The sequence below is a fragment of the Ambystoma mexicanum genome, chromosome 11 (genome assembly GCF_040938575.1).
Source record: "Ambystoma mexicanum isolate Mex_15411 chromosome 11, UKY_AmexF1_1, whole genome shotgun sequence".
Lineage (NCBI taxonomy): Eukaryota > Metazoa > Chordata > Amphibia > Caudata > Ambystomatidae > Ambystoma > Ambystoma mexicanum.
In genome coordinates, this window is record NC_090934.1 from 162442656 (window position 1) to 162468621 (window position 25966).

A 25966-nucleotide genomic window follows, 5' to 3' on the forward strand; every position below is an offset into this window, starting at 1 on the left:
TTAGACACAGTTCTGTGTGGAGATTCCCCCCCCCCCCCCCCCCCACTTGGGCAACTTGTAAAGTAAAGATATACCACAAGCCCAGTCCATATATTGTTCTATAAGAGTCTTATTTTCTTCTAAAATAGTTCTACTACCCCAATGTATCTGGAATAGCAGAGTTCGACGTCGGGTCGGCGACGGATCCTTCTTGAGCAGCTCCCTTTAATGCAGGACCCATGGATCGTCGAGATCCCACGACGAAAAGGGTTGAACGACGATGGTGAGGTGGCAGATTTGTTCCTAGCGGTGCTAGTTGACGACAGAGTGTTGGCGTCCTGCAAGGAAGAGGCGTGCTGGGCACCTCAGTGACGATGGTTCAGGACCGCAAAGAGTTTGAAGAAATGTGGCCCAGCAAGGGTGTTGTCGTCGGCGTCTCTGTGGTCTTTAGGTGGCAGGAAACCCACAGGCGGATGCTCCTTGGCGGGACAAAGCGGTCGACGGTGCAGGCGAGAGCGTCCTTGGATCAAATACTTAAGCAACGGGAGCACAGCGGCTCCGGGCGCTTCCCCTTGTGATTCTGCGGAAGTCCCCGTCTCCGGTCGGCAGCCTATCGTAGGTCTGTCTGCCAGGGAGCTTTGGCAAAGATCCGCTGTGCACGATGGTCCCTCATAGCTCGGGGAAGAGGGCGCCTAGCCAGGTCCTCTTTGGGTCAGTTGCTGAGAATACACGTTGATTGAGGTCACCCCAGAAAGTGTTCATCCATGAATCTCATTGCCTACTCTGGCATGGTGAACAAGTATAACTTGTTGCAACGTTCAATCCTGTTTTCCTGGAAAGAGCATGGTGTACTTCACATTGTGTTGGCGAAGCCTCTTTTTGGTGGCCATAAAGGATGTATGCTCCTGCTGCACACTTGCAGAGAAATCTGGGTACAAGTGGACCCTGTTATAGCCCAGTAGCAGCTCCCCTTTGGCTGATTGAAGTAATTAAGCAACTGAGCGATAATTGGGCGGGGTGGAGTGCCAGGATTCGGTTTGGGAGCAAGCGTATGGTGTGATCTCTCGATGGTAAAGTGCATAGACAACTTGGTGGTGTTTAGCAATGATAGTGGGGAACGTTCCACAAACCCCTCCATTGGTTCAGTGATGTTAACTTCAGGAACGCCTATGATCCATAGGTTATTGTGTCGGGATCTGGATTCGCGGTTGTAGTTCTTTTTTGTTTCGGGTATTAGTCTTCGCAACTGGTGGGACAGTGGGGCAGGCCCTTGGAACAGGTATACAGGGTGAGATTCAAAACATTCGTATTTGTGCCTGCGGGTTGCAATGGCTGGTCTGGAGGTGTTGCTGCTTGTACAGCGTGGGGCAGTTGCACCAGGGGTCCGCAACGGATTCTGCCACGGGGAGAAGGTAATTGGAGTGGCGGCGACCAGGCAGTTGAGACGGTTCAGGTTAGGGGGTTTGGTAGGCACTTCAGGTCAAAGTGGGATTGGGCCAGCAGGGAGTCAGCGCTGGGACGGTGCCGGATCAGGGAGCCACTCAGTTCATTGGTCTTTAACCCAGATAGGTGTGCTGATGACGCTATGACCAATAGGTGTGTATCCCTCCGAGTGGGAGTTGCGGGCCTCAGGACGGTTGTGGGGTGCACCAACTCTACTGGAAGCGGCCGGCTGTGGCAGTGCCCCTGCCTCATCCCGGAAGCAAGGATGCGTGGGATCCTCCAAGTGGGTAGGATGCGGTTTGATAAAGGCAGGGGCCTTCACCGGGGCACAAGCTTAGAAATGCTACAGGTTAGGGTAAAGTTGCTCCAAGGTACTGGAAGATACTGTATTGGTGAGCCCAGCTTCTCCTGAGGCCAGTAGCACCCGGTTGGCTCTGGCTCCGGGGGGGGGGGGTACATTCTATTCTCTGCAGTGTCAAGCGTGTGGATGCTGCAGCTGGGTCACCTTTTACAGCGAATCAGGCAATTTGGTCGGGGTACAGCTAGGGAGGGCTCCTGAGAGCAGTGAAGATCACCCTCCCGGGCACTGTGCTCTCAACCAGGGTGGTGGGACCACCTGAGAGGGGGCGCTGTAGCGTGTGGTCAAGTGAGGAGGTTCTCTGATGGAGCTGGTGCTGAACCCTTTCTGTGCATTCTAGATGAGTAGAACTGGCAGCCTGGGCCGCCACAAGTTGTAGCGTATTGAGGAGAGGGGGCGGTGCCGGACCCTGACCACGGAGGCTTCGGCCAGGAGGGCACGAGGAGGGTGAATCATTCTGCCCGGATGCAGGCTGGTAGGGGGAGGGAGCTACTCCGACACAGAGCTGGCACAAAGGAGATTGAGCAGCCAGTAGTGCGCTTCTGCGGGCCTGAGCGCGGGCGTCTTACAAGCAGGTTGTGGAGCCGGGTGGTGGATCCGGTGCTGGAGACTCGCCAGACGATTCAGCGGAGTGGCCACAGCGCTCGGGTATGTCCCATCTGATCTGGCCCGGGAGGCGGGTGGGGTGTAGGGGTGCTGCCTCCTTAGTAATGGTGTGCCGTCAAGGAGGTGGCTCCAGGAGTCTACTGTTGGGGCTGGAGGCCCCCGCACAGCGTGGCACGGGCGCGCCAAAGACCCCGCAACCAGCAACAGCTCCCAGAAGTGGCGGGGTCAGGTCCTCTCTGGGCCGCACACAGGCCGCAGAGTAACGATGAGCTGCAGCAGCTCCTGAGTAGTGACTGCAGAGGTCGACCTGAGCGGTCTCACTTCTGTGTCCTATCCAGCGGTCAGCGGCACATTTATGGCAATGTTGGCACCTTTTAGAGTGGTAGTATTTAGTAAAAGTGACGCCGGGCTGCGACGCTCGCAATCAGGCGGCCATCTTCCTTGAGCGAAACTGCGGCACCCTTGTTTTGGTTTCTTCTGAGAGGAATGACTTCCTTCCCTGGGTCAAAATTGTCCTCCAACACAAAAGACAAAGATCTGACCCTTCTCTCTGTCAGGCACAACACTTTGTCATATAGTCTTTTCAGCTTTGGTTACCAGGAGAATGACTCTCTGGTTCTGGTCTCTGGATTTTACAGTTGAACGCAACCAGGACAAATGACTCCTGTCCTCTGGCCTTGGTTACCCAGAGAATGACTTCCTTCTCTTGGTACTCTTGATCCTTCCTTAAGGATATTTTGTAACAGTTAATGTCAACGATATTAATGGTCCCAAACCCAGGTTTCCTCATATCTTTGATTTTGACTAACTTAGTTCCCTATCCTGCCAAGTACTCCCACAGTGAAGACGATTCATGTTTCTTCTTTACTTTTTTGCTCTCGCAGATTTAGTTACTCACCTGCCAAGTACTGCCATGAGGAAGAGGACTTGTGTCTTTTTCTTGATGCGTGTCCTTTCGAGTTGGCCAAGAGAATGCCTCCTTTGTCATATGGCCAGGGGGGTAATGACTCCATTCCCCAGCCTTCTTGGCCCTTTTCTTCAGGTTAGGGCCACCAGGGGGAATGACTCTCCTCCTATGGTCTACATATCGTGTATCTTCAAACACACACTTCTCAAATGTTAGCGTCCACGACCTTGATGTCCCCTCTTTCGTTAGTTTGACTCGCTTGGTAGCTCTCTTGCACGTACTGTGACTAGGAAGATGCTTTACTTCTTGATTTGGGTCCCAGACCCTGGTTTCTCACTCTTCGGTTTGGCCCCCTGCCCTGAATAAGATGCCTCTGATCCTCCTTCTTGATTTGGGTCTCAGGTCGTTCTTCTCACTCTTCGGTTTGGCCCCCTTGCCTTACTTTCTCACCAGGTACTGCAACGAGGAAGATTCCTCTGATCCTCCTTCTTGATTTGGGTCCCAGACCCATCTTAAGTCCCCCTCGGCACCGAGCCCTTTACTTTCTTAGGCTCCTGGCGGCACCACCGTTCTCCTTTGGTGGTTGCCGTTGTTCATCGCGGGGGGGGGGGGCACGGTGCGTCTCTGCTTGCCTGGTCTGGCCCTGTGCCACTCCTTCCTGACATGAGTTTCCAACCTCCAGTTCTGCTCCGGACCAGCCCCACGCCCTTGATGTCTTCACTCCCTCGAGGCCAGAGGACTTCTTTCTTCTCTGCATCCTCTTTGAATCTCCCGGGTTGGGTGGTCCTTTGCTCTGATCTGCTGGTACATCTGTCTCTCCCAAATACAGTTCCTCAGGCTTCAGAACCAGTTCTGTAAGTCCCTTGTCAGTGTTTCTGTCTCTAAACCACTCCTCAGCAGAAAGCTAGAATGGTCATTACAATGCCCCCAGGTGTTCATAGCTCTGCACCTCCTCCTTGTTCCAGTACTTTTTTGGTACACTTCCTTTGGGTAGTCCCTACTCTTCTGCGTCTCAGTATTTCTTAGTCACAGACTTGCAACGGTACATGGCGGTACTAGGTAAAGTGTTAAGGTATATGGGGTATAGAAGTGGGTAGGGTGTTGGGTGAGGGTTGTCCACAGAGGGGAAGTCTCTGCCCACGAGATCCTCCCACTGAGCACCACCCCAAGGGGACTATCGGGTAGCGGCCTCACCACCCTGGCCTCATGGAAGGCCCCCCCCCCCTCGAGAAGTGGTGACATCTCGTCATTTGTCACAACTGTTTATCTGTGATTTTCGCTATGAGTACTTGAAATGTGCGAGCTTTAAATGCTTGCTTTTGTGAAGGTTGACATTTTATTTTTTAACCAAATACAATAATTAAAATTAAAATAATCAAGAAAGGAGTTAGCCGTACTTGTACATGGGAATGAAATTAAGTGGACATATATATTTTGATTGTAAAGTTATGTTGGAGAGCTAGCTCTGAGTGTTTCGCATTGCAGCATCCCAAAAGTATATTTTCCTGCTCCAACTTGTAAAGTTGGACCCTACAGTGAGCATGCTATTAATGAATTCCTTATAGTTGCTTGGCTTAATTGTATCGATACGTATTCCACATTAAAGTTTATTTTTAGGTGAAGTCACTTTTTCTTGTGTTTTTTCTTATTTTCTTTATTTTTTATAGTCTGGTTTACGATCATACCAGTCACACATAGTTGCCATTTTTCTTTTAGCCATGTATTCTGGTCATTTTTCCTTCTGCCACTTGCAGTTTCTTATTTCCAAGCAAGGGCCTGCAATTTTCTAAATGCAAAGTATGCTGACTTAAAAAAAGTTGTAATAGGAAAGCATGGTACCAAGCATTAGACTTTAGCTGACATTCAAAAATGCACTCTGTTTTATGTGCCCTTTCATCAGTACTGTTGCAGAGCCTCGTGATAAAATGTGTATTTATTTATTTTTCTTAGCTTTGTGAACATAAGTTCTGCCCACAGTTACACTAAACGGTGCACTGGAACTTAATGATGGTTAGCTGCAACCCTTTGTAGCATGAATGTATTATTAGTTATACCCTAGGTCTTCCCAAACTGGACACGATTTGTTTTTTATTATTATTTTTTAGGTGCATTTATGACTCCTATGGTGAATGCAGGTATCTCAAGTTTAGAACATGGATTTCAGACAGTCATTTTTATAAAAGATCTATTAACTGGACATGTGCTGAAAAGTAGAACTTGTTGTAATTATGTGTATATATAATTCTCGAATAGGGTATATGCATTGGGGGACTGGGCATGCAGATACCCCCTTATGCACTAACATTCTAACCCTGCAACCTATCTGTGGAAACAGGGTGGCTCTCAGAACCCAGTGGCATAACACGTCACTCATTTCATTCTTGCATCCAAATCCTCCATCTGAAATGCATAGTTCGTGGTTACACGCACTTTGTTAAGATAAGTGGAGTGAGAAATGAAATGCACACCAAGCCCAGTGTGCAGTATGTATGTAGTGATTCAAGCATACAACTTGTTATTGCAGACAATATAAAGATGTGTGATAATTCTTATGTTCAGAAAATGCTTTGGAATTGTATGCAAGACAGACTGGCTCTATTTGACTCCTCCCTGTTTCGTATGAGGGTCTTTTGAAAGAGTAAAGTAGGATTGTAACAGACTATCCATCTTGGAATAACATTCTATTAGAAAATGGCGTGTATGGTTATTCTGGGCTTTGTTTAGAAAGAAGTGTTAAGTTTTTATTAAGACTACAATTTAAAATCGAAATAAAAGTTCGACTTTTTTTTATAAGATCACTTGACATTGTTAATATAACTAAATCATTTCCTCTTTTAATAACTTTTATGCAAAGAATACACACAATACTGTCTCTTTAAAATGTCTATCCTCCTTTGCCCACTCTGCTCAAAACCAAGTACCTGTTTTGTTTGTGATCACTAAGGCAAAGTTTAATTTTGTGTACTAGTTATTGGTTGTGCTGATGAACCCTAGTATTTGGTACAGTATGGAAAACCTGAATAATTAAAATTAAATGCAGTTGTACACCTCTCAGCTTTGTCCTCTAACCCCTTACAAGATCTGTCACAATCCCAGCACCCACCCGCACAGGCTGTCTGTGTAATAGCGATATTCCTGCAGGTATCCATACAAAAGGACTCGCCTGTGAATGCAATTCCTCTCATCCATTTCTAAAACAGTCAAATGTGGGCTTGGTTCAAGATAATACGGGTATCAAAACATATATTACTTATTAAATTTAAAAAAAGCTCTTTATACAGGGCTCGCAAAATCTACTAGCATTGACGAGTAGTTTTTTTATGAAGAGCGTGTACCATTTTCGTGACACTCAACCTTGCTGGCGAGTATGGGGATGCTAGAAACTTATTTTTCATGTACTGCAAATGCACTTTGTTTGCAGCAAATGGCACATAAGTTTCACTGTGCATGCTTGACAGCATTGCACCAAATATGAAGTGTGCTTATGGCGATTTTGCACCATTTTACAAAAAGCACTGGTAAATATTTTGTCACCAGTCTCCTTGGGGCAAGTGCATTTCTCTTAGGTAGAGTATATAAACTAAGGCACTCACCCCGGAGCAGGTCTAGTGGGATCTTTAAGAATTTGCAAGGCCTGGCATGCATAATATATCTCTTTACGTATTCCCAATAGCTGGCGTACCAACTAAGCCACATCTTGAACCATTGCGTTAAATATCAAAAAAATGTAAACAATGTTTTAATACATTCACCACACTGAGTGACAATGTACATGAACAACAAAACATTACAAAAGGACAATTAAAATATCCTTAGGAGAATGCCTTCATTTCTTTGCATACCCTTATAGCCTATAAGAAAATATTTTCCAGCCTACAACTACTAGGCGCGGTTCCCAATTTAATTGTATTTCGTATAGGTGTGTGGTCTGCTACCACCTGGGCTATATCCTGTGACTGGTCAGGATGATAATTGGTTAATGCTAGGGTTTTAGCCCTGGTAAGCGCTTATACCACTAAGAGGTGAAAAAAAACTCTTACCACATTATGATTTAGTTCAGCATATTTATTCGGAAATTGCAAATTAATAACGGTACATTGGTTATTTGGTCATGTCAACCTTAATTCCGCCTAATAATTCCACCTGAATTTTACTTTTGTCCTTTAAATTAGTTCAAACATGACTTGTAGGTGAAATTTTCCTTATTCACTTGCACGTTTTATTCGGGTGGTCGCAGTTACGTCACTGGGACTTTTTGTTCCTAGAGTTACCTCGCTGGGGCTTTTGTTTCAGGCTGGGTTTGTTTGCTAGATGGCCCCAGTTACGTCACTGGGACTTTGTTGGGCCAATTTGAGCTTTTGATGGTTTGTGAATAGAGCTGGAAGTCTAAATTTGCAGTTATTGTTGATTCCAGTTACCTCACTGGAGTCTTGTTGTAAATTGAGTTTGTATCAAATCAAGTTAGGTGTTGGTTTTCCAAAATAAACGCACTAATGAAAATGGCATGATACTCTGTTTCCCTTCTTTCCCGACACGTGTTTCCCCGTCCCTTTAGGGACAGTTCCTCAGGGGAGGCAATTTCGTTTTCCTGTTTGTTTTGCTTTACATATTTGTTGTTGTGGTATCCTTTAGGTTGGTGTATAGATAACTGAATGGGGTACCTGGTGAAGAAGAGATGGGTTTTATACGTTGGGTTAAGTACTAGGTTTTAGGTTATACACATTTAAGTGGCAAATCACGTATTGCTGTTTGCATAGCTATGTTGGTACTTATTCATAATCTGAGGTAAAGCTTTAGAGAATATTCTGTTAGTCTCCGCGTTTCTCAAAAATTTCAGTAAATGCTTGTCACCCTACAAGAAAAGTGAGCTGCCATCAGTTTTACACTCAATACGGTGTTTTTGGTTTTAGGCTAACACAACAGATTTTAGGAGAGCTCAGTTTACACGCTTAAATAAGGGTTAAACGGTGGTGGACAGTCTCAGTATGCAGTTCAGCTTAGAAGTTAAAATTTAGAGAGTAGGGACGGTGCCTAGTCTAGATACCCATAACCTTTCAGATCCGCTATTTACTTACTCTGTGGTCTTGTCTGTGAATGCTTGCTTGCTCGCTCGCTGTCTGTGGTGGGACTCATGTTGTGTGACGAGCGTTCGGCAGTATTTTCTTCCGTAATCACGATCGCGTCTTGGCGTGATGTCCTCATGGTTATCACGTGATGCCGTATTAGCATATCTAGGTCGCGGCTGCAAATTTGGTTTGGGTTTCATTGAGTTACATTGATGTGCACGTATATTTATATCAAAACGACCTAGAGTTCCTTTATTTGGTTTGATTTGACTTCTTTTATTTTTGTTATCTACCTGGGTAATATAAATAGTTATGAGAATTATGTGTTTTGTGAACTGGGACAAAGACTGCAGTTTGTTTTGTGTCTTGTGTGCGGGATAAGAGGCAGAAGATTGCCTGTGTGATTAGTTGTAAGGGCAGCTAATCTTAACTGTTCATGGTGAGATGAGAGAATTGTTGATAATAAGAAGGGATGTAGTTCTTGGTCTGAATTTAGACCTGTCTGGCATGTGTCCATGTTACATATCCATTTTGCTTCTCATTGACGTAGCAGGCGTTCAAGAGTTCCTCCTCTCGGTGGTGGCATCACTTTCTCAAGGCCAAAGAATTTGATTGTTGAGGTCTGCTTCCTCGTGGTGATTTACAATGTTGGGCTGTCTATTCATGTTTAGTGGCTCTCGATAGGTTTTCTAGGGTGAACAGATAATCACTTACTGGAAGCACTATATTTTCAACAATTTACTAAATAATGTCGGCAGTCTGAGCTAAAGGCAGTTGTGTGTCCAAGAGCATTTCCATTCTGAGGACATAATTTTCAACAATGTACATTGCTAAGCAAAATGAGATGTCCTCACAGATATTTGCATCACATCATAATCTGTTTTTTCAAATAACATTTGCATTGCGAGGCACAATGTAAAAAAGAAATATCAAAATAAAAGCAAATTTGCACATGCATATGTGCACTGTGATGGAAAAGTTGTGTTCTCCTAGAGAATTTGAATTTTGAGGTATTGTAAAAGGCAGTTTTCCTAAAATATCTTTCCTGCTGGGGGGTGGAGGGATATAATAGAGTAAATAATTTAAAAGTACAGGATGAAAGCGGTATATGAAAAGGTGTATACATTCTAGGGAAAAACCGCATAATAAAGTGCAAAAGGTAAAAGCTTTGACAGTGCAAATAAATTAGACCATCCTCCCTTGGTCTGAAACTTAGGTGCCTTGATTATTGCCCTGAGCCAGTCCTCTTATTTAAATAAAATGGACGTCAAGGAATGAACACTACATCCACACTCTGCCCTGGAGAGATTTTCACCATCGGCGCCGTTTGCTCCGAGCCATGCGAGTGCGTAGAGATGCTGTAGGTACCCGGCGAAACTTCAATGTGGACATCTTTGGAGCACTTGCTGCCCTGTGGGGGACTGACTGTAAAGCTGGGAAATAACTCCCGTTTTGCAGGGCTCCTTGGCCTCCAGAGGGTCTCTAGTGCATTTCTGCCATGGTATCTGCAGACATGATTAACTTCGTTTTTTCTGCAACTGCAAGCTGGCTTGTGACTGTAAAAACGCCCACACTGTGCAGTGGTGCGAGCCATGAACTCGACCATGGTAGAAAAGGCTGTCTCAAGTCTTGTGTTCTCAACCGCAGCTTGCTCCGACCTCATTCCCTGGTGGTCATCGTACCAGCCAGCATGGGCGTAGGAGACACATAAAATCTGGGGGAACAGGGGCCATCTTGGGGACTTTGCTTTATTTATTTTCACAAAATTAGAATTAAAATAGCAGTACGTGTTAAATTACAAATATCACTGTATAAAACAAGAGAAAAGAAGAAAAGAAAACAGAAGAAAATTAAAGGATGCAGCAGCAAAGAACATGTCGTTGTATGTTGCATTTCTGGATTTTTCATCTGACTATGAGCTCATGGTAAGAGAGAGGAAATAATTACTTCCAGTGGGCCACAGCTAGGACGCCAGCTCGTTAAGAGGCAGATCACCTGTAAGTGGATTCCTGCCAAATAAAGGCGTTTCAGCCTTTTCTACCAACTGCAAGGAGATGTGTGTCTCTTGGAATGGAAGGATGGGGGTTTCAAAGAAAGAGGAAATCTTGTTTGTACCTCTGAGTAAGCCCTGTTATGGGAGTAGAGGGACCAGGTATGTAATGTTGCTGCTTCTGTCCTCTAGGAGGGTGGGGGGGAACAGCAAACGAGGAGGATGAGCGATCGCAAGCCCACCCCCTTATAAGCACTCCACATGTCCGAGGCTGGATGTGTCGGACCCCGGGGCTGCCTAGTGGGTGGGGTGTATGTGGACCCAGGGGAGGTCAGAGGGGCAGCCCGCTATGTGGGCGGCCCCTCTAGCGCCCCTGCGAGGGCCGGGCCAGCCTCTCACAATGAGTCTGGTCCCTCTTATTATATCTCATGCTGGCTTCAGAGCCTAGCCTTTCTTTGCCTTTGTTATTCTGAATGCAGAGCTGGGCACTGTTCCTTCCTCGTTTAACATTTGCTGCAGAGCCTGATCTGTTTGATTCTCTCATATGTTACTAGGACGGCAGAGCATGGGTCTTCTGCCTTGTTACATTATTCAAAGAGCCCCTCTGGCCTTTCTTTGCCTCTCCCTTGTCTCACTGCTTGCTTGCTTAATACATACCTCCTTGCTTGAACACTCAACATATTCTCTCTAACACAGCAATGGCAGCTGCAGTCTGTCTTAACTTCTATTTGTTCCGTATCTTGAATTGACCTCTAATTTCCACTTTTCTGTCAGCAGGGGAAAGGCATTGGCCAGCCATTGCCATGATGGTTCTACCTGGCCATAAGAGGGCAACAGCTAGCCAATATTGGAAGACCATGGGCATATTATGCCAGAGACTGGCAACTGCCTTCCCAATGTCTACACAAGAGACACAACTCTTGCCTTTGTTTCTGATCAGTAATTCAGTGGATGAAGAAACGCGAGAACACATAATGCTTAAAAATGAAGGGGATGATGTTACACTTGGTTAAGACATTTTAATCACGCCAGGAGCTAATGTCCAGCTGCAATTAAGCGATTACCTTTTAGACTTCTGGCTTTAAATAACGTTAGTATCACCTGGAAAGCATAGAGGTTGCTCAAGAGGGTTCCTGGAGGACGAGGGGTATCCTACTCGTGAGCATGGATGATTGGAGGGCATTCTTGCCCTGGTTTGGAGCCTGGCCCCTACAGCCATGATGGGGTGCGGGGGGTCCTATTACTTTTGTTTGTACGTACCCTTTGAGGGTGGGCAGACATTGCCTCCTGCTGTAGCCCACTAACAGCTCTGCTTTGCAACTTTATCACACATACCTGTTAGGTGGCATGTAACTCGATGCTACTAATGTTATCAGCCTCAGAGGTCTGGAATCCTTTGCCACATAAACTAGGGTACAGGCTTGCCACCTCAGAGAGTCCGCATCTGACGCTCTGTGGGGAAGACACACAGAAAGAGCGGGGCACAGTACCCTTGTGGGTTTTTCACACTTCTTCCTCGGGGTGGGCACAATTCACTCCTCAGAGAAAGTGACGCATGCTGGGCAACATTCTCCCACTTTGACAATGTCACCCAAAGAGCAAAATTGGCCATTTGAAATACATCTGTCGACTTATTATTGCGCAATCCACACTGATGGGTTTAAGCACTTGCTTAACGCGAGATGGCAATTAAGGGCATTTGCCAAAGCACTCAAGAAGCACAGGACACCCTCTTACCAGCACATGCCATGCTCGCTCATTCTGATCACGAATTACCATTTATCTGGGGTCATGTTAAATGTATTTATTTATTTATTTATTTGATGTGTATCATCACGCAAAACTCCCAAGTATGAAGGCGCAAAGTAAACTGCATGGAGTGGACCACTTCATTGGCGCACGTTTTTAATTTTATGCCACAAAATGGAAGATTTTAGCGTAAAAGCCAGGTGAAATCGCATCGCTTTTCCACTTTGGAAGAGTGTACATACCTCGCGCAATTAGCGATTGCTGGCAGAATTGACAATGGCTTCCTCTGGACTCCGCCCGCTTTGACCAGGTTTCATTTCCAAGCAGATCCCAGAGGAATCCCTTTCCTTATTTCCAGCCTGAGAATCCATGCTGGCAGTAAGGCCGCATTTGTCTGGATGAGCGGGAAATACAGGGGGTCCTGGTGTGTCCACTCAGCTCCCGAACTCCACCCAGAAAATGCACAAAGATCTGGCCAATTAGAAAAAGCAACAGTAATAGTTTTCCACCACTTTTTCTGAACAGATTGACCTGGAAAATGCTGTGTTGCATCGGAAGCTGAATGCATTCCCTCTGCCAATTATCCCACAGGAAGATTATGCCAGGTGCTGAACACAGGTTACATATTCTTGTGCACAATCTGCATTTGGAGCATTAACTAACTGAGCTACCTTACAAATGATATCTCCTCTGGGGCTTTACCGTCTTAACCCCTTAACAGCCATGGGTATTTTCCCCCCCAGTGCCAATGCCTTTTTTTGTGATTTCGGTATGTCGCCATTCAATCCCTTGTAGCTTCTTTGTTACATGAGATATCTCGGCCAAAGGTGGCCCCTTTTTTCCCCACATGTAGGCGTCGTAACGCCACCCAGGAATCTTAGTTTGCTGTAGGGGGGTGAGGGAAAATAACCAAAAAGGAGAACATTTGTTTTTTTTTTTTTTCTTCAGAAAATGCCAATAACATGTTGTACTAAGAAGCCTGTGGTGTTTTCCTTGTAAGAGCTAGGAACATATGGGTTGCTGTGCTGGATTCGCCATTTTCCAGGCTTTCAAAAACAGATTGAGTGGAAACCAAAATAACATATTTTGATATGCTAATCGGCTGTTTTGTGAGAGGTGGGAATTTTTGCGTTTGAAAGGCTGTGTAGCCCTCTTCCCCCCCCCCCACCCCAAATGGATGGGGGCATCTCATGTACCCCTTTCTAGAGACAGAAATCTGCCCCCAGGGAGGCTACATAAGGTGCCCCCCCATCCACTTAGGGTGGGGGAAGAGGGCCACACCCCCTTTCAAACACAAAAAATCCTGGTGGTCTAGTGGGCCCCCCACCCAAAACAAGTTCTAATATATATTTTTGTTTTGCCCTTCCCAAGGGGCAGATGGGCACATGTGTGTGGTGTAAGAGGATTCAATTCAGCACTACAGCTAAGTCAACGCCTAGTCTAGAATACTGAATGAAAACCCTCATTGATATATCTTTGTCCAGTTCATGCGTTCTGGATGACTACCCCTATATAACACCCCTCTGTTGGAATCCCCCTGACCCCACTGAGCCAAGAAGTAGTTCTGTTTTGCAAGTTAAAAGGTTTATTTGATAATTTAAGCAATATATATATATATATCTATCACACTTGATAATAAATTAATAATTGAATATCACACTTAATCTGATATGATAAAGATTAACAACGGAGAATCTGGCACTAGCACACTTCTTTATAATCACTAAGGAGTTGACATGAAATGGATAAGATAGCAACAATACTTTTATGGTTTCAAATGGATGCAAGGTGGAATGAAATGCAGTACAGAAAATAACTTGATAGGATTTCAGCAAAAGACAATGTAATCACTTTCTTGGACAATTCACCCCTCCCCCCCCCTTTATGCAATGCAAGGAAATGGAAGGAAGGCACACAGTTCTCAGAAATGCAATCAAATGTGATTCAGTTCACCCCAGCAAGCTTAGACTACAGAAGTTTAAAACACAGGCCCAAAATGCTTTTATGTGTGCTGGCAATGAAGTGAAAAATATGCTTAAATGCTTTTAATTCCCTCTAGAGGTTCAGGGTGAGTGGTATCTAGTTAATATTAGTCCAGGCTCACTCTTGCAATGATTCAGGGATGATTAGCAGGTTAAACGAATTTCTGGCAAATGAAAGTAAGGAAGCTGCTGTTTTCACACGTGGAGGAATTTGCAAATCGCGCAGATTTTTACGAGTGCGCCGGGCGCGATTACAGAGGAACTACAAGGACTAGCACTATCGGGGTCCTAGGACCGACTAGGATCTCAGCTTCCAGATGAAAGTTACTGCAAGTCTCTAAGACAAACGGTCACGGAGATATGAGCGATATGGTAAAGGTCGTTTTTCAGATTTGAAATTTTAAAGTTCAAAGTGACAGTTTTGCAAAATGACAAGGTACAACTTCTAGGAGACAGTTCTGGTTAGATTAAAATAGATTGAATTATATTATTTTAACTAAGAGATTGGTTCTGCACAGTTCTACTATGTACTCACAATATATTTAGAAATAGAATGGGCCTCGCCACGGATCTGGTCAGGTTTTCTTCACTCGCCACGGACGGTCTCTCCGCACAGCGGTCTGGTCTCTGGAACTGCTCTCTGTCCTGGACACCGGTTTTCTGGTCACGGACAGTCTTTCTGGGTCAGCACTGCACTCCTGTCCTGGGTTCTGCTAGGCACCGGTTCTCTGGGTCGGGTCCTGCCTTCTCTTTGGATATTTCTGTCACCGGGTTCTTGCAAAAAGTTCTTGGCAAAATTCAGACGGCTCGCCCGGCTGTCTGAAGAGTTCAGTTGCAAAAAGATTTTGATGCCTGCTGACAAATACTCTTGCTGGCAGTGGCCTTTTTGGTTAAGGTTCTGTAGTCTCTGTTTATCTTGGAGTCTAAGTGTTGGCTCTCTGAAGGTTGATGGAGGTAAGGTATGGAATTTTGGCAGAGCTTCCAGCTGCAAGTGGAAATTGAATCTCTATTTGGCTTGCACTATCTGCTTTTATCTGTTTAGAATGTGGGTGTGTGTGCAGCATCACTAGCCCCTACCCCTCTCCACTTGTCATTGGCCACTTCCTCCTCTTCCCCTTGGTTGGGGGAATGAAATGAAGTGTTATCATGATGAGGTCTGTTTATGATACAGAGAACCCACCCCTGTCAACTTTACACACAATCTATATCTGACCTAAAAACATATTTGCGCAGGTACACATTTGTTTAAAATTACATGCGCCCATCACATATCACAGGAGGTAGACCCTGTCCGAATCTGCTCTTCCTGGGGGCTTGCATTCAGAAATGGCAATATTTTGCACTTGGTTTGCAATATCGGACATTAACCCAAATTTACACACATGTGCGCAAGGAGTATGGACATTAATTGATGAAGTGTCAGATTTTTCACATGCATACATTTTGAGTAATATCCTCTTTTCCGCTAAACCCCCCCCCCCCTGAACATACCACCGGGTCCTAACACGTCTTCAAATGTGCACCGAAAAATCACAAGAATTATGGTATCATTTAAATGCTTATGACAAGTCTGTACTATGAGTTATTCACCTTTTTCTAAAACCATATTCTGGCTACAGGGGTGTCTCTTTTCAGGTCACATGGTACAGAAACCAGTCTTTCCAGTTTCTGCCAAGCGAGACCCTGCCCCTCCCAGCTTCTGCCAAGAGGAAGCTGTTTTACGACACCTGCAATAAACCATCTGCCTGGGTGAAGGGGGGTTGCATTGTTCAGAGCTCCTGTATTCTGTGGGGGCTCCCCTTAATTCAATTATCAGAGAGATGGCATATCCTTAGTGTGGCCAGCAGGAAACAGCCAGGCCTGGGAAGTTACTGTGAATCAAGTTTCACTCCTGATGGGGGTAGTTGCCAGGCAAAATTGGAATCACTTTAAGCCAGTTTTTAGCTACATGTCATTTCTGTTCCCCAGTTTTCTGCATTCAAATAAACTAACAATTTTTTACATATGCAGCTAGAATGCTGATTCTAAGTTTAAAACTATGACATTTAAACAATTGAAACCTATGTGACACTCAAAAGTAGGTCACTCAGTCAATTTAAACATTTCGATTTTGGTGGTTTTAATCCAGTTTCAGTTAGGCTGCTGACATGCATAGCTCAGCCAGTTTTGTTATGAACATTGTTTTGGGCTCTTCATCTTCCCAGATTTAGTATGCACACATACTTCATTCTGCCAGATGTCCGCTGGTGTTCAGTGAGATTTTTGGATGTGTTGCAATGTTTGAAAATAGGCATTTTGAGCTGGCATTCAGAGAAACAAAAGGTGATTTTTAAAATGCTTTCTAGCGAACAGGCACTGCTGTTCTTCTCTTTGGCACCCCATTTCACTCATGGCTCTTCTGACCCAGCACACCCGCACCGGGGGTGGCAAGTCAGGCGACCATTTTGGTGTGCGCACAAGCTGCGCGGTTTTCGTGGATTCTGGCGCACATGTGGGCTTTTTCGGCCATCTTGGATTTCCTAAGCCCACAGCACCAAATGTTGTAGCATGATAGCTGAAACGTGGGTCAGGACACCCAACAGTGGCTATCTGCCCCCAGGGGGGGGGTTAAAACATACTGCCTCAGGAATGGGAGGGGTGGCTCTGCCAATATTTGCAGTGGCCTCTGCCCCCACCCCAAATGGCTGGAGGGCATCTCATGTATCCCTTCCTAGGGGCAGAAATCTGCCCCCAGGGAGGGCTACATAAGGTGCCCCCCATAAACTTAGAGTGGGGGGGGTAGGGCCACCCCCCTTGCAAAAATCCCTGGTGGCTAGTGGTCCCACCCCACCCAAAACTACGTTTAAACAAAAAACATCTTTTTTTGTTTGCCCCCCCCTTCTCTGTAGGCAGATGATCACCCATCTGCCCCCAAAGTATTTCCCCCCATGGTTTGGGGGCTGGGGGGGCGGCGGCTTACATAGTAAGCAGCCCTCCCCCCACTTCAAAAACAGATCCCTGCACGACACACCAAACACATATTCTGGGGGGGGATAAATGACATTACATCCCCCCCAGGATTTGTTCCCCCCCCCCCCCCATGTCCTAAACCCATGCCCTAAACCCATGCCAGCCAGGACCTTGGTCTCTAAATTTTGCTACATGGCATTCAGCTGGCCAATTCACCTCTCGTCTCTTTGCACATTTAAGGACATCAAGACAAAGGTTGGCCGATCTCTCCAAGGAATGCTGCATCCATGTGCCCCTGTTGGTCATTCCCCCCATTCTGCTCAACAAAAAACAGCAGGACGTTTTCTCAGCCCATGCACGTCATAGTAGCTATGGAAGTGGCTAGTTCTCAAACGAGAAACGGACCTTAGCAAAGCTCCGCCTCCTCTACAACGCCTCCTTTTCATTTAACGACGTAATGCGTTCTAAAGGGTGTAGGCTGTCGCCCATAGCATTCGATCACGTGGAGCCATGGTACCCGTTTCTTTTCATTAATCTACAGAAAGACTAGGAACTTTGGCTTGCACAGTATGTTATGCACAATGATTTTGTCAGACAAAGTCCTCATGTTACTTAAGATTTATTGTGCCGATCTAGTCCTGAGATGTTAAGGCAGCATCTGATTGAAACTGGTGGTGTTTGATCTGTTGGATAGTTCGTGTTGTATAGTGCGGTCGCAATGACTTGGTATAATTGACTGCATAGCCGTCAGTCGGCCCTATGTCTAGAAGGTTACTTTTCCTGCTGGTTATTCCAAGTCCATATTCGTAATGGAGAAATGAAAAGTACAAGTAATTGGATAAAAACGTGGACTTCCTGAATTTGACCCTCCTGATGTCAATTGGCATCTATCCTCATTTTGGATTTCATGCAATTTTGAAATCTCTTCTTACCGTGCCTGTAGAGCATGTTCTGTCATCCACCAACGTGTGTAAGAAAATCTGAAGTCTTTAGAGCACATGTCGGATGGATCATTCTGTACCAGCAAGGCTGTAAAGTCACTTGCCTCTATTTGCCAGCAAACAAAACACAGAATCGCGTGCAAGCTTTTCATGCATGTAAATCTACGTTTCCTAGTGAATTATATATGTGGAAATAACGCATGGTTCAGTTCGACCTATACCGGCTTGCCCAGTTCACCCTGGCCCTCTTTCCAGCCATGGCAAATAGTGTCATCTTGTGAGAAAGCCTGTCGTACCTCCTGGAGTGTGGTGCACGGGACCGTCCTATGTCAAGACCCTGGGGTAAGCTTGCTTGCGTAATTCGCACTCGCCGCTTTTTGCCAACGCTTATGGAGGCAGCCTTCAGAAATATTTTCCTATCACTTTAGTTACGCATTTTCTTTTGTCTGGATTGCATAATATTCCGCCCGCGTTAAGTCTTTTCCCACCGGTGAGTGCTGATGGCACACCACCGATTGATTACTGTTTACTAAACCCAAGCATAGGAGCCTTGTGTAGACCGACTCGTTCTCTTTTTAAGAATCATGTGTTGATGTAGTTGTCAAGCTTGCATTCAAAGCCTTCTGATTTAATACATTGCCCGTGTCAAGCAATACAAGCGCTTTGACAACATCCGTGCTCTACAATTGGCATTATCTAGCCTGTACAAAGAACCACGAAACAGCACCCACGTCTGACTCTCTCTTTTGAACGATACCGTGAAATATAGGTGCGCTGCCACATCGGTATTATATTGTTCCTTCCATGACCCACACGAAACGACGAAAAACTATTATGCTGCGCGCCACTTTCACGGTGCTCCACGGTGAAAATATAGGCTTAATGGATTCCTTTCATGATAAAATAACACAGAAAAATGGGTGTGGGGGGGTAGATTGCAAAAATATTTGGGAGCTCCGGCCTCCACAGTGGCAGCATCGGGATGACTCATGCCGACTTTGGAGATCCACATTGTTGGTTTGCCCCCCACTGTTTGATTCCCATTGTGAAATGGGAGGGAGCGTTGGTTCCTGGCTGTCTTCACGGACCACAGGGACCAGAATTCCTTGTTGCGACAAACGTGTACTAAACAGCAACACTGGAACAGACTGTCTCCCTGATGAGTGCGAGAAGTACGAAAGCGCTTGGAAGAGCTTCTGGACTGTGGGAGGCATAATGAACTGGGAACCAGTGTGCGCCCTCACCCCCCCCCCCCCCTTTTGTTTGCAAAAAGGATCTTTTTTTTTTTTTAAATGACAATGCCTTATTTTCTTTCTGTTTTTATGTTAAAAAAAAAAAAAAAAAAAAAAAAGATGCCAGTGATTCAGCTGCCATGTTTTAACATTGAACAAGTATATGTTACGGTCGAAGGTCCACTAATACTCTTTGATCTGGTTATCTTTGGCTGCACAGCAACAATTGCACAGCAACAATTCTCCCAGCTGCTTCCTCCATGATTTAATTTGTTCTTTTCGTGCTTTGGTAACTTGTGTCTGGGAATTTTCGAGGCAGCATTCTCCTGATCAATTACTCTGCTGTTGTTGCTGTATTGCTCAATGGACTAACTTGATGGGTCTTAGCATGTTTCAGAATCGCACGAATATCCTCTTTCACTTCTGTTTTTACTGTGGCACAGGGATACATGCATACTCTGAGCACTGTTTCAAGGAGGTGCGAGGGGGGGGGGCAATTAAGAACAGTGCTTTGTGTGATTTAGAAATCAAGGGGGTGTGGCCTGTAAGTGTCCTCGGCAGAAGACCATAACAAAAAGTGACTTTCCTCATTGTCCGGTGGCTTTTTAAAAAAACATTTTTTTTAATTGTTCGGTGTTGAGGATTCAACCCCAAGCCCTGCCGGTGATAAGCTAGTGTCTCATCGCATTTCATACATGCTGGATTTCCTTTGTGCTTTAGGTGTCAAGCAGTGGATTGAGTGAAACAAAAGAAATCTACCGTCTCCGAAATAACAGTTTGATGTGACACTGGCAAGGCTTGGTTTCAAATACTCCCCGGGACAATACAAAAAAGTCTTTCCTCGCTGTTGTGTTGCTGGTGAGAGCCGAGGGAGTCCCGCCAGCACCCCGGCTCGAACGAAGTTTCAGTAGACTGCCAGGGCTCAGCCCTGACTAGCCCCAGCCCACTTAAAGCACTAATTAGGCACAATTGTAGAAGGAGATACTTGTCTGTGAATAATTCTGTATGCCACAGTTGAGCTTATTTCTGGACAAATTATGGTTCACGCCATTCCCACATTTGACTTAGCATGCATCCAAATGTGTTGAAGTCGCCCTGTGTGTGGTACAAAAGAAGATTGACTGAATTATGGGTGCATATTCGTCGACTGTGTAAAGAACAACGTAAACCATTTTCACTCTTGATTCTCTGGATTTGTTGACTGAGAGGATCCTACTGTTGATGTGAAAGGTTTCTAATACTGCGCACCTGTGCCACTTGTGTGGTCTCCAGGCGCTCAGGCGCATCTGTAATCCAAGGAGGGAGTGTGGCTGGGTAGTTGGTAGGGTTGAGCCGGGGTGGTGGGGGGCGGGGGGCAAGAGAGCTGCGATATGCTGTTGGCAGCTTCAGTTCGGAAACACTGTTCGCTGAGCATAAATGTGATTTTCGGAAGTTGGCCACCATGTGCTGTTATGCGCGATTGTGTGGTTTGTTTTGTTATTTTGTTGTTGTGAAGTATGTGGGAACTGTGATGTTGTAGAGGTCTGGTTGTGTTAAGTCCAGCGTTTGAGAGGTGTATTAGTACGGATTGTTGATGAAGTCCTGAAAAAGTGCTACACATCTCCCACCCCCGAAATCCACCAACTGCACCATATCTCCCACCCTATGAATCCTTCTAATTTTGCCGCTCCCTCCCGAAAATCCACCTAAGTGCACCACTTCCCCACACCCCAGGAATCCATCCAAGTGTGTCACCCTCCCACCCCTCAAATTCCATCCAAGTGCATCCCATATCCCACCCAAGGAATCAATCGGAGTGTCACACCTTCCCCCCCGCTCCCCTGAAAATCCAAGTGCATCACATTTCTGTAAGAGGATTCAATTCAGCACTACAGCTAAGTTAACGCCTAGTCTAGAATACTGAATGAAAACCCTTATTGATATATCTTTATGTCCAGTTCATGCGTTCTGGATGACTACCCCTATATAACACCCCTCCCTTGGAATGCCCCTGACCCCACTGAGCCAAGAAGTAGTTCTGTTTTGCAAGTTAAAAGGTTGATTTGATAATTTAAACAATAGATATATATATCACACTTTATACTAAATTAATAATTGAATATCACACTTAATCTGATATGATAAATATTAACAACGGAGAATCTGGCACTAGCACACTTCTTTATAATCACTAATGAGTTGACATGAAATGGATAAGATAGCACACTGGTAAATAGGAACAAAAGAAGAAGGTGGTAAAGAATGCTTTATGTAAGCTCAGGTGAATGCAGTACAGAAAATAATCAATATGATTTCAACCAAACAATGTAATCACTTTTCTCTGGCTATTCACTCCCCCCCTCCCCCCCCCCCCCTTTATGCAATGCAAGGAAATGGGAGGAAAGCACACAGTTCTCAGAAATGCAATCAATGTAAATCAGTTCAATCCCCCCACCCCCCCGCCCCCCCCAAGCACGCTTACAGAAAACAGATAGGAGTTTTGAAAACACAGGCCCAAATGCTTTGATATGTGCTAGCAATGGATGAGAAATATGCCGGAAATGCTTTTAATTCCCTTTCAGAGGTTCAGGGTGAGTGGTATCTAGTTAATATTAGCTCAGGCTCACTCTTGCAATGATTCAGGAATGATTAGCAGGTTAAACGAATTTCTGGCAAATGGAAGGCAAGCAGCAGCAGTTTTTACACGTGAAGAAATTTGCAAATCGCGGCAAAATTCGCGAATGCGTGTTCCGCGATTGCGGTAAAACTATAGGGGGTAGGAATGTGGTTCTTGGTTCGTAGGAAAGCCACGATTCTAAGCTTTCTAAGGAAAGTTACTGCAAGTCTCTAAGGCAAACGGTCGCGGAGATATGAGCGATTTTGTGAAGGTCGTTTTTGGTTTTGCAAATTTTAAAAGCTCAAAATGACAAGTGACAGATTTTGCAGCTAGAATGACAGGTGACAGATTTGGAGCTATCAGGCAGTTCTACTTAGGTTAAATAGATTGAATTAGATGAATTTAAACTAAGAGATTGGTTCTACACAGTTCTGCTGGGTACTCACACTATATTCTTGAATTAAATGGGCCTCGTCACGGATCTGGTCAGGGTTTTAGACTGGGCTCTGGTCTCTCTCTGGGCACAGCACTGCTTTCTCTCTGGGTACAGCACTGCTTTCTCTCTCTGGTCTGGTCTCTAGTTTGGCTTTCTGGAGGTTGATGAATTTGAAGTCTGGATCTCTGGATGTTGTATGGTCCGGCAGAGCGCGTTGCAGCAAATGGAATTGAAGGTCTCTACCTAAGTTTCAGTGGTCCATTTATATGTTCTGCAAGTGGGTGTGCGTGTTGGTCATAACTAAACTTGCCCCTCTCACTTGTCATTGGTCAAATGTCCATTCCTCACTTGATTGGCGAAGCTAAGTTATGTCAGAGTGATGTCATTTTATGGCTTGCAGATAGGACACTCCTCTGTCAGATTGCACACATTCTATATTTGATAACAAAAGACATATTTCACAGTTACAGTTGCTTGAAATTACATATACATGGTGTGGCTGAATTTAGCCATGTCTCTGTCCAAATCTGTTGTTTCTAAGAGCTTGCATTCAGAAATGGCACATAATTGACTTTTTAACTGATTTTTCAATTTCTGACATTGACCCAACTTTACATACATGTGCGCAGGGAGTATGGACATTAACTGATGAAGTTTCAGATTTTTAATATGCACACATTTAGAGTAATATCCACTTTTCCGCTAACACCCCCCTGAACATACCACCGGTTCTAAAAACCTCTTAAACTGTGGGCAGAAAAATCACAAGAATTATGGTATCATTTATAAAATTTTCACATGTCCGCTCTATGAATGATCCATCTTTTTAAAGTTATGTTCTGGCTCCAAAGGGGTGTGGTTTCCCAGGTCACATGGTGGAAATACTGGTTTATCCAGTTCTGCCAAGCCAGCTTGCTCTCACAGGCAGTGCCCCTCCCCTGTCCTTCAGGAGGAAGCTACATTTTACGACCGCTGTAATAAAACCTTTGCCTGAGTCAAGAGAGGGCTTTGTTCAAATTCCTGCATTCTGTAGGGGGCTCCCCTTAATTCAATTATCAGAGAGATGGCATATCCTTAGTGTGGCCAGCAAAAGGCAGATAGGCCTGGGAACACAGTTGTGACTCAAGTTTCACTCCTGATGGGGGTAGCTGTCAAGCAAAATCAAGTTCCTTAAGCCAGACTTTCAGCTAACTGTCATGTTTTTTGTTGCTTTTTAAATTAACTTGCAATTTTACACATGCAGCTAGAAGGCTGATTCCAAGTGCAAAACTATGACATTTCAACAGTTACAAACTATCTGACAGTCAAAAGTAGGTCACTTATTTATATTAACATTTGGATTTTTAGTGTCTGTAGTTCAGTTAAACTTAAACTGCTGACTCCATAGCTCAGCCAGTTTTTGTTATAGGCATTGTCTTATGATCTTCATTTCCCAGATTTTGTAGGCACACAAACTTCATTCTGCCAAATGTCTGCTGGTGTTCAGTGAAAATTTTGCACATGTTGCAATGTTTGAAATAGGCATTTTGGCTTGCCTTCAGGGAGACCAAAGGTAATTTTAAAGCGCTTTGAAGCTAACAGGCGCTACTGTTTTTCCTTTGGCAACCCATTTCCCTCATGGCAACCCGGCCTTTCATTCTCGCACTGGTGGGTGGCAAGTGAGGCAACCATTTTAGTGTGCGCACAAACTGCGCAGCTTTCCTGGATTTCGGCGCACATGTGGGTTTTCCGCCATCTTGAATTTTCTAAGCCCACAGCACCAAATGTTGTGGCATGATAGCTTAAACGTGGGTCAGGACACCCAACATTTCCTACCCCTGAAATCCACCAAGTCCGTCAGATTCCCTAACCCTGACATTAATTATGTATCTTTAAGACCATAATGGAAGGGTTTGAAATTACTGGGTTTCTCTTTGTAGTCTAGAAGATCCCGGTAAACGTCTCTTGACTAACAGGCCAACTAGTGCCACACAAGTATAGCTGGGTGACATAAACTGTGCTTGGGGATGCATATCGGGGAGCATTAGTACCCATTTAGAAGTAGTGTAAAACACCAGGGGGCATATATCCTATATAGAAGGAAAGATCTAGTTTGAATCTTCTATGGAAAAGATGTTCAGCACCCTAAGCTCTCTATACCTCAGGGGTCCTAATTGGAATTCATGGAGCAGGATCTAGAAGTAGCTCCTGGGTGTCGGAGTTATATTTGGACCAGGCGTGAATCCTTTTGGCCCAGAAGCTATTCAACTCCAGTCTCATAAATGGAGTGCCTGAACATGACATGGCTTTTCTTTCTTAAACTTTGGCGTGCATTCAAAAATGGATATGCTTTGAACCCTGCCATGTGTTGCTTTGTTGCAATGTCTTGTACTCTGTAGCTGTCTGTTGAAACCTCTGTCTCTGGCCAAGTTGCTTTACATGTCTTCACTTTTTAAGTTCTCCTTTTTTAAATTGCTTTCCCTTTTATATTTCCTTTCCTGTCAGTTCTTCCAACCTTGCTGCTATCTCTCATTTAGTCTTTACCTATCTTTGCCACTATAATCTTAACTCTGCAACTACATCTGTTTTTGCATTAATCTGTACTACTGTCTCTTTACTGCCATGACGTGTTTCTCTCTGCTGCCACCTCTGTGATGTGATCTTGTTCACTCTTTCTCTCTGACATGGCTGCAGAATGAGGCGCTATTACATAGCATTCCACAAATCTAGCTTCCAAATGAGATGCAGCAATCTCTTGGTGGCCAGTACAAATGACCATTCATGCTTTACATATCTTCTAGAGCTTTATTAATGCAAATTCAAATAAATATTTGAATAGCACCAGTTGGCCACCAGAGCCAAAAGTAGCTCTTGGTACCTGTTGGTGTCAGGCTAACCAGGCTCTTCTAGGCACTATCCAGGAGCTAAATAGCTCCCATCAATTTCGAACCCTGAATTGTTTTGGCTCTCTGCTTTAGCTATGCCGACTGCCTAGGTACCTGTTCCTGAACCATGTTTCACAGTACCTTCAATCTGCTCTTTTCACCATCTAACCTGCACATCGACCTATCTCGCATCTCTCCTACTGTTTAGATGCCTGTAGAGAGCCCAGCTTCTAGTTCATGTTCTTGTTACCTAATTACATCTCACGTTTACCCTACAGCTGTGTCTTTTCATGAGTTAATACATTTTTATTGTCAAAGCTAAACCAGCCTCTGAACAATTCCACTGTGTAGATGGAAGAAAGTAATAATACAATCTTGTGAGCAAACGTGCCAATGCAACAAGTGACTCTTAGCTGTTAGTCCTACAGAGAGCTCGGACTATGTCCCACGTGGGAGTTATGCCTATGGCTGGCAACACTGGAACTAGTTGCTGCAGTGGGTTTGCAGGGAACAGAGGCGAGTATTCTACCTTTACCTCGGCTGTCACAGAATGTAGTGCTATGTTCTTGACCCCTTTTCTGAAAGTAGGTTGCTGTTGGGAAGGCGTTTGGGGGGTGGGGGGGTGTGCGGAGGGGGAGCAATATATGTGCATCTAAGTTGGAAGGATGGAGTACCTGAGTCAGCAGTTGGCCAATACAACTAGAGCATTTGGCTGGTCAGAGGAAAGGGAATGTCCCACGCTTGAGGCGTGGGAATAGCCTGAGACTGTCCAGGCCAGTTATAGGGATAGAGCTAGGCTGCGGTTACTTTCTACGTACTTATTGAAGATTGATATACACGTCTCTAGCCACGTTACTAAGAATTAGTT

At 45.0% G+C, this 25966-nt stretch overlaps 2 protein-coding genes across 3 annotated transcripts in view; one reads left to right on the forward strand and one right to left on the reverse strand.

The window, feature by feature from the left end:
• STK40 (serine/threonine kinase 40) overlaps window positions 1-25966 on the forward strand; it is an 856346-nt gene that overhangs the window by 29960 nt on the left and 800420 nt on the right. The window lies entirely within an intron of this gene.
• On the reverse strand, window positions 9627-17335 carry LOC138504637 (A-kinase-interacting protein 1-like). Its single transcript, XM_069625237.1, has 2 exons — window positions 17200-17335; window positions 9627-10105 (listed from the first exon to the last, which is right to left on the reverse strand). Exons 1-2 carry the CDS (start codon window positions 17333-17335, stop codon window positions 9627-9629), a joined length of 615 nt encoding a protein of 204 aa, XP_069481338.1.

Bases quoted from the DNA above. Each gene is read 5' to 3' on its own strand.
- LOC138504637 (XM_069625237.1), bottom strand. From the start codon at position 17,335: ATGACCAACAGGGGCACATGGATGCAGCATTCCTTGGAGAGATCGGCC. The intron at 10,106-17,199 runs GTCCTGGCTGGC...AAATAAATAAAG, and splicing joins AGCAAAATTTAGAGACCAAG to CAAAGTCCCCAAGATGGCCC.